Source organism: Salvelinus sp. IW2-2015, linkage group LG12 (assembly GCF_002910315.2).
Source record: "Salvelinus sp. IW2-2015 linkage group LG12, ASM291031v2, whole genome shotgun sequence".
Lineage (NCBI taxonomy): Eukaryota > Metazoa > Chordata > Actinopteri > Salmoniformes > Salmonidae > Salvelinus > Salvelinus sp. IW2-2015.
Window position 1 is genome coordinate 11,966,446 of NC_036852.1, and position 9,238 is coordinate 11,975,683.

At 41.0% G+C, this 9,238-nt stretch overlaps 1 protein-coding gene across 2 annotated transcripts in view; it reads right to left on the minus strand.

The window, feature by feature from the left end:
- LOC111971037 (neural cell adhesion molecule 2) overlaps nt 1-8,783 on the minus strand; it is a 439,128-nt gene extending 430,345 nt beyond the window's left edge. For both annotated transcript variants that reach the window (XM_070445981.1, XM_023997847.2), the window contains exon 1: nt 8,557-8,783. In XM_070445981.1, coding sequence (XP_070302082.1) covers nt 8,557-8,599 — 43 coding nt within the window. In that variant the 5' untranslated portion in view covers nt 8,600-8,783. The remainder of the gene's footprint in view (nt 1-8,556) is intronic.
- Between the last annotated feature and the right edge of the window lie 455 nt (nt 8,784-9,238).

Consider the following 9,238-nt stretch of genomic DNA (forward strand, 5'->3'; position numbering starts at 1 on the left):
AAAAGGTTGCAAGATCGAATCCCAGAGCTGACAAGGTAAAAATCTGTCCTTCTGCCCCTGACAAAGCAGTTAACCCACTGTTCCTAGGCTGTCATTGAAAATATGATTTTGTTCTTAACTTATGGCTGGGGGCAGTATTGAGTAGCTTGGATGAGTAAGGTGCCCAGAGTAAACTGCCTGCTACTCAGTCCCAGAAGCTAAGATATGCATATTATTAGTATTTTGGATAGAAAACAACTGATGTTTCTAAAACTGTTTGAATGATGCCTGAGTATAACAGACTCATATGGCAGGCAAAAACCTGAGAAAAAATCCAACCAGGAAGTGGGAGATCTGAGGTTTGTAGGTTTGCCTATCCAATATACAGTGTCATATTGGTCATATTGCACTTCCTACAGCTATTAATAGGGATTTGGTCACCCTCATTGCTGCTATAACAGCCTTCACTCCTCTGGGTATTAATAGGGATTTGGTCACCCTCATTGCTGCTATAACAGCCTTCACTCCTCTGGGAAGGCTTTCCACTAGACGTTCGAACATTGCTGCGGGGAGTTGTTTCCATTCAGCCACAAGCACATTAGTGAGGTTGGGCCCTCACTGACGTTKGGCAATTAGGCCTGGCTCGCAATCGGCGTTCCAATTCATCCCAAAGGTGTTCAATGGGGTTGAAGTCAGGGCTCTGTGCAGGCCAGTCAAGTTCTTCCACACCAATCTCAACAAACCATTTCTKTATGGACCTCGCTTTGTGCACTGGGCCATTGTCATGCTGAAACAGGGAAGGGCCTTCCCCAAATTGTTACCACAAAGTTGGCAGCACAGAGTCCTCTAGAATGTTATTGTATTCTGAATGGACTTTTTCAAAAGGTGACATCCTATGACAGTGCCAGGTTGAAAGTCACTGAGATCTTCAGCCATTCTACTGCCAATGTTTTTCTATGGGGATTACATAGCTGTATGCTCRATTTGATACACCTGTCAGCAACGGTAGTGGCTGAAAMMYCYWMAWMYYMKRRKWTKWRGRKKTGTCCACATACTTTTGTATATATAGTGTATATGTTAGAGCTGTGTGTCAATGTATTGAACCCCGGTAGAATGACTCAGTCGTTGCATAGCATGTGGCTCAAAGAAACAGATTTACTAATCATTAACATAAGTACAAAGTTTGAAGCTGTCCATTATCAATGTCGAATCCAACAAATTGATTCTCAAACATTTCTGGCAGCTTTGTTCTCCCGTTATGCTACATTGCCACTTACTCCCTACAGGTGCAAACTGCACTATAGTACCAATACTTTATAGATCTTCCACATGTATACCCACACATACTGTATCTCAAGAGTGCCGATGAACTGTGTGCAGTCTTTTTTTTCCCTCTCTTATCTATGCAAATTCCGCCCCCCGATTCTAAAACATTACRGGATTGACTGCTAAAGGGCACATGAAAAATCAAAAAGGAGCTAAGAAAGGGTGAAATAAATAGCATATCCATAACATTGAGATTGGCCTTTGTACGATTTCGGAGACCCTGCTGACTCCAGTCGTTCTTTAAATTGATTTTTCATATGCGATTCCCCTCCGGGGGCCATTCCATTTTCATATGCACGTCTGTATGTGTTCCCCCCTTCCCACTCTATTAATCAAATAATGCAATCAATTCCTGTGTGCGCCGAGCGAAGACACGGGCCATTCCTTATGTGAACAGCTTTTGCATGTCTTTAATGGGACTTTCTGAGTGGTGTTACATAATGTAAAAGGATTGTGTGTGCTCAACTATTCCCGGAGAATGTTAGCCTAATACGTTCACGCAGAAATTAATATGGTGTGATTTTTGCTAGGAAAGCATTGGAAAAGGTGTTGGTTCAGCTTGAGGCTCTGACGACGAGACTGCGTGTGTGTGTGTGTGTGTGTGTGTGTATATACACAGAGTTTACAAAACATTAGGAACACCTTCCTAACATTGAGTTGCACCCCTTTTGCCCTCAGAACAGCCTTAATTCGTCGGGCATGGACTCTATAAGGTGTCAAACGCGTTCCACAGGGATGCTGGCCCATGTTGACTCCAATGCTCCCCACAGGTGTGTCAAGTTGGCTGGATGTCCTTTGGGTGGTGGACCATTCCTAATACACACGAGAAGCTATTGAGCACTAAAAACCAAGCAACGTTGCAGTTCTTGACACAAACCGGTTCACCTATATGTGCATGTAATATAACACACACACACAACCGAGAGGACAGCACACACAGATACAGGAGCATGTATATACACTGAGTGTACAAAAAATTAGGAACACCATGACAGCCTGACCAGGTGAATCCAGGTGAAAGCTATGATGCATTGTTGATGTCACTTGCTAAATCCACTTCAATCAGTGTAGATGAAGACATACATACGTCTGTGCACGTATGTCTCCACAGTGCAAAGAGTGCACAGGGGCATAAATCTTTTAAATCCTCTGCCGCTGACATGTCTCCTAGTGAATCAAAGAAATATCTTAATTATGCCACTTAACATCTCACTGGATGGTCTCTGGGCGAGCACGGAGGAGCATAGAATTCATTTCACTGAGCACCGGAAAAACTCAAAATACATAAACCTTCAAGGATGCATAACAGATGACCTGCCGAGAGGAAGCCTCGCTGTGATTTCATAATGCTAATGTTGCTCTAACAGAGAGAACTCTGCCCAGGCAAAAAAAATTAAACATCTGTCAAATGGCATAGCGAACAAATAGCTAACTTAATTCCTGAAAGGTTGTAAAAGCCGAAAGTGCATCGTAAGGTGGGTTGGATAGAGCTAGAGGGAACAGGGGGATCTCTGTTGAGACATTGTGACAATGTGAGGTTTTGTCAATGTCAGAGGTACCAGGGAACGGGAGTTTTATTTGTCAACTGTAAAATATGTTTAAAGCACACAMAGGCAACTATAATATACCATTTAGTTCAGAGTCAGAAGAAAGCCAAYTGATATAATGAAGTCTGTACAGCAGGGATCATCAACTAGATTCAGCCACGGGCTGATATTTTCTTGAGGGGGATGGTCGGGGTACGGAACATAATTACAAATAATTTGTGGACTGCAAATTGACCGCAATAAACCTAAAAACAGATCATATTTAATTAAAACATAATTTCGAACCTTGCTTACGACCACGTGTCAATTATACATCGGAATACTTGGGAACAGATTTCCAAAATTCGAAATAATTTRAAGCCGTTTTCCTGGTGTTTTTACAATGTTATGTCCAACTAAGATTTTTTTTTCTTCTCATGTTTTCTGATGTTGTGGCTATTGTAAATCGGCTCTAAAGAATACAAGTGGCCCCAGACATCAACATTTAATTTTTTGGGGGGGGTTCCAGGGTTCCTTGACGGATTATGCATCTTTAGCTTCTACTCATTCAATTTAGTCAGGGGGCCACCACAGATTATCTTTGGGGCCACCCTGGATTTAGCCTCAAATCCAATATGGCGTCCATAATCCAAATCATGCCCATAAAGAATTTACAAAAAAACATTTTTATTCCGAATCAAATAAGGCCAACAATTTACACTCAGACCATTGCCTGGATATAAATTGCCCTGGTTTATTTTGTATTGTGTTATGTCTTTATTAAAAGGGTTTCATACGACTCTTGACATAACCTTGACTATGAGAGGCACTGCCATGCCTCGTGTTTGAATAGCTGAAGYCAACTAGCTTTACAATGTTTGTTCATGTTTTTTTTACAATACAAGCACATACAGTAGTAGCGTAACCAAGTTACAGGAAAGCAACCTGTAATACAAGTCAGCCACTCCAGTAGCGTATATGTACTGTACAACTCTAAAATGTCCCCTCTTTTCACTACTGAAACTAAGTGTGCAAGGTTGATTCAAAGTATTTGAGGTGACAGGACATGAGTGTGTCCTAACAGGGTGAGGATACAAAGTAGAGGTCGAACGATTATGATTTTTCAACGGCGATACCGATTATTGAAGGACCAAAAAAAGCTGATACCGATTTAAAAAATGTTTTTAAAAAAGCCCATTTTTACACGTATATAATTTGTTATAATGACAATTACAACTGAATACTGAATGAACACTTATTTTAACTTAATATAATACTTATATAAAATCTATTTAGTATAAAATAATGAAACATGTTCAATTTGGTTTAAATAATGCAAAGTGTTGGAGAAGAAAGTAAAAGTGCAATATGTGCCATGTAAAAAAGCTAACGTTTAAGTTCCTTGCTCAGAACATGAGAACATATTCCCAGTTAAGAAGTTTTAGGTTGTAGTTATTATAGGAATTATGACGCATCAACTATTTCTCTAAACCATTTGTATTTCATATACATTTGACTATTGGATGTTTTTATAGGCACTGTAGTATTGCCAGCCTAATCTCRGGAGTTGATAGGCTTGAAGTCACAAACAGTGCTGTGCTTCAAGCATTGCTAAGAGCTGCTGGCAAAYGCAGTAAAGTGCTGTTTGAATTCATGCTTACGAGCCTCCTGCTGCCTACCACCGCTCAGTCAGACTGCTCTATCAAATCATAGACTTAATTATAWTATAATAAACAGAAATACGAGCCTTTGGTCATTAWCATGGTCAAATCCGGAWACTATCMTTTCGAAAACAAAACKTTTATTCTTTCAGTGAAATATGGAACCGTTACGTATTTTATGAAACGGGTGGCAACCCTAAGTCTAAATATATATACCTTCAATGTTGTCATAATTATGTAAAATTCTGGCAAATTAGTTCACAGTTAACATGAATTTCTTTTAAATAATTATGCAGGTTTAAAAAAATATATACTTCTGTGTATTGATTTTAAGAAAGGCATTGATGTTTATGGTTAGGTAAATTTTTCGCGAATGCGCTTTTGTCAAATCTTCACCCGTTTAGTGAAGTTGAAATGATTCGATGATAAATTAACAGGCACCGCATTGATTATATGCAACACAGGACAAGCTAGTTAACCTAGTAATATMATCAACCATGTGTAGTTAACTAGTGATTGTGAAGATTGATTGTTTTTTTATAAGATAAGTCTAAATGCTAGCTAGCAACTTAACTTGGCTCCTTGCAGCCACAAGGTCCTTATGACACTGCACTCACGTAACAGGTGGTCAGCCTGCCACGCAGTTTCSTYGTGGATTGCAATGTAATCGGCCATAATCAGCGTCCAAAAAGGCTGATTACCGATTGTTATTTAAAMYTKRAAATCGGCCCTGACGATTAATCGGTCGACCTCTAAAACAAAGTAGCCAATAGTGGTTGTAGTTATGGGGCCTGAACAGGTTGCACAGCTAACTGTTCTTTCTGGGCAAACTGCAGCAACAAGGGCAGTATCCTTCCTGTATGACTGGCAGGGTATTCAGGGCTGGGTGGTAATCGGTTTCCATTTTTACAACAGTTGGGTACAGGCACTCAGCAGATGCAGCTGCAGATGCAGCATGCCAACAAGACCCATTGACTAACTGGAATGTTATCTCAGCCTGAATAATGCTGGGGACTCTCCAGTAGTGGAATGGTTGGTTGTCTGGTTGTGAAGGAGAGTCTGTGAAGGGGCTGTCTGTCACAAACAGACCTGCCCTTAGATCTTTCCAACTCCTAATTGATGAGTGGTTGTAGTTATGTTGAATGTGGCAATAAGTCTTGCAGGTCACGTCCTACATATTCCTTTAGAAGTCGGGTAGGATGCATATTTGGTCGATATTTACTGTGGATAGTTGGCTGTGATTACGTTCTGGACCCAACAGGAGATGAGGAGAGTGACAGAAGCTGTGAGGGTGACCTCAGGTTAATTAGAGTGTAGGTCATAGTGTAGGTCATAGACTACGACGATGAAGCATTGGTTATGAGGGACATAGCCCAGCTCCACACACATACATTTGAAGAGATCCATAGGCATTGATGGAAAGTAAARGGGTTGCAGAGGAGGTGGAACTGATAGTCAATCCTCAACCACCATGCACAATTGCCAGTCAACATATACAATCAGGTACAGCATTTTTGTTTAAGTTTGACCATCCTAAGGGACCTCTAGTTTGCCATAGATGGCATTRTGTCCTTATAGGGATGACTGAACAGTTTCAGACCAATGCTCATTCTTCACATGCAAGTCCAGTTCATGTGTCACATGGGCTGGCTAGCCACGGGTGGTAGCAAAATAGGTGCATGYGAGGGCAATGCACRGCAGCACTTTCCAGATGGCATTTCGGCTGTTGAACGGCATACTGACATGTGGCAGTCCAGTTCCATGRTGTCTGTCTTTATTAACTGCCAGAGGGGGGACTGATGATGGAGTRGGCCTATTGAGGACAGTTCTGGGAGAWTCAGGATGGCATTGAAACGGTGTGTTGGTTCAATGTGGTGAAAACCTGCCTTATGAGCTTGCCATCCTATGTGATTGCATCCTCCCCATACACAATAGTTACACACATTGAAATGCTAGTTGGCTTCAGCTATTCAAACACGAGGCATGGCAGTGCCACTCATAGTCCTAGTTAAACCAAAAGCTGTATGAAACCATTTTAATTAAGACAGAATAACACAATACAAAATAAACTAGGGCAATTTATATGCAGGCAACGGTGTCTGGGTGTAATTATGTTGGCCATATTGAGTTCRGGAAAAAAACAATTTAAACAAAAAMAGTCTTTATGCGCATGAGTGTTGTACACTACTCAGAAAAAAAGCCTCATATACACAAGATTCATATTTACACATRATTTGACCTTCATCAAATGGCATTATGGTAGCTATTTGGATTTTGGACACCATATCRGATTTGAGGCTAAATCCAGGGTGSCCCCAAAGATTATCTGTGGTGGCCMCCTGACTAAATTGCACGAGTAGARGCTAAAGATACAKAATCTGTCAAGGAACCTTGGATCCCCAAAAAATGTAATTGATATCTGAGCCCACTTGTTTTCTTTAGAGCTGATTACAATAGCCACAACATCAAAACACATGGAACTGTAGGCCTATGTATTTTTGCCAGGCAACGGTGCTGAAAGGGAGCACATTTGACTTGGAAAGTTGTCTATTAAATCAGCTACCAAAAAGTAAACCTCACCATTATCATAAATATTAATAGTTAATATTTCTGCCTATTGTATCTATGTTTCCAGGTCTATATTTCCAATATGCATTAAGATATCCTAATGTTTTTTGTTTGTGTATGTAGGGCGTACACCTGACTACTCGTATCCCACATTTTGTGCAATATCAGAGCTTGCAATATTGGGTTACATGAGTTTGTGGCCAATCCTCCCTCCAGCCAGGCATTATTCTGCACCTTTTGAGTTTAGGGGGAGTGTCACAATATCTATAAATATAACCACTTTTGCAGTAAAATATTTTTTTCACAACCATACATTTCATAAATGGGAGACAGAGATTTGGAAAATACATAGCCTGTGGTAGAGGCATCTCAAAAACGAAGGCTCTTCTTCTCGGATTGGCCACTAGCCTCATTTTACAATCATATAAAGCCTATCCGCTGACTGAATATTAATTTGCAGCTCTCTACCCCCACCTGCCGCTCCACGTCAGAAAACGAATGTGGCCAAACGTAATGCTTGACTGCCCGCAATTGGATGCTAACTTCAGAGGTACCTTTTGGACACTAAAAAGCCAAGCATGATAATGTAACCGGGTTTAATATGTCCCTTGATTCGCCAGTGACATGCAATCGCTCTCATGGGTGAGCGATCCTTCTCGCCATTCATATATGTCCACGCGTCCAATTCTGGGATTACATTTTCACCCAAAACTAACCCATGTACAGTTTTAGTCTATACCTACTCAGTTCTTGTTAAATCATCGATACTCTGTCACTGTGAAAAATGCTAATTCTGCGCCGAATCCCCTTCACCCATTCGAAAGCTTAGGATATAAATTAATGCATTTTAAATGATAAACACTTGAGGSTAATGACGCCTTTGAATTGTTCCACAAARGCGTCGTTATTTATCAATCAAATAAACCGTTGAATTTAAATAACTGTCCCTGAGGTTGTTGTCTTATGACGCGCTGTATGTTAACAAAATACAGCCAAATAATCAGCGCATTGCCAACTGCATGCCACGGACACCTTCTGTTATCCCTAGACAATCACCCATATCATAACACTGCTTTTTGCGATTTGTTGTTCTCCTTGAACAAAAAAACGAAACAAAGCACATCCTATTGATGTCGTTCCACAGCCACATGCATCTATCCACAAATCTTTCTCTCCTATTGATGATTTTTCTCTACCAATCGATGGATATCACATTCAATGTCTGAATAAAAACACCAGAACAGTTCAGTGAAGTCAAAGGGGTCTTGATAATCCCCTTCTCAAAAAGCAAGCATTCCAATCTTTGGAAGACGTGCTAAAACTACAAAACACCAGCGGTCAAACAATCCGCCCCTCTCTCTCTTGCTCGCTCTCTGCGGTCCTTCTCCCACATCTCCCTAATATAACTGTTCCCGCAGATAGGGATATGGACAAGTGTAGGCGAATACAGCAACTTATCCACGAAGTCCACAACGCCAAGAAACAATTCTCCCTACCTTGACTGCCGCAGACAAGAAACCATAGGAGTTGGAGAATCATTTTGAGCAGGTTTGGCTGACGGACTGCTTCCAGCCTTCGCTGTTAGTGGAGGTTTTTAGTAGCTCTTATTATAGGAGGAACCGTGACACTCCGTTCGCCCTCCGTCTTGAGGTCCGMTGGCGTTCTCTCRCTCCCTCTCTGACGCGCGCKCTCGCTTCCCAGCTCGCGCTTACTTTTTACTCCTTCGTTGCCTGACTCAACTGAGCAGTCCGCATTTATACAGCATCACTCACTATACCCCTCGAGAAAAAAAGGAAGTCACTTTCATTTAAAGGTCCAGATCACTCCAATAATTGTTTCACTATGGTTTATAAAAAATATATAGTTTAAATTATTGTTCAATAATTAGTGAGGGAGCTATGTTTTAAAAGTCAATCTAACGGATGATRGACTGTGCAACTTGCAATGTCACATCTTATTGAATAAATCCGTGTGACATGAACCGTTTCATTTTTTTACGGGTTGTGGAGAGCACTGTCCCGACTGCAGGTCTCTTCTCCCTATCCTCTCTCTCTCTCTCTCTCTCTCTCTATCAGGCACGCGCGCGCACACACGAGAACGGCGAATGACTGGCTGTATGTTTGTACGAATGACATGCACATTCAGCTTGAAAAAAAGCTTTTTCTTTTTTATTTTCAT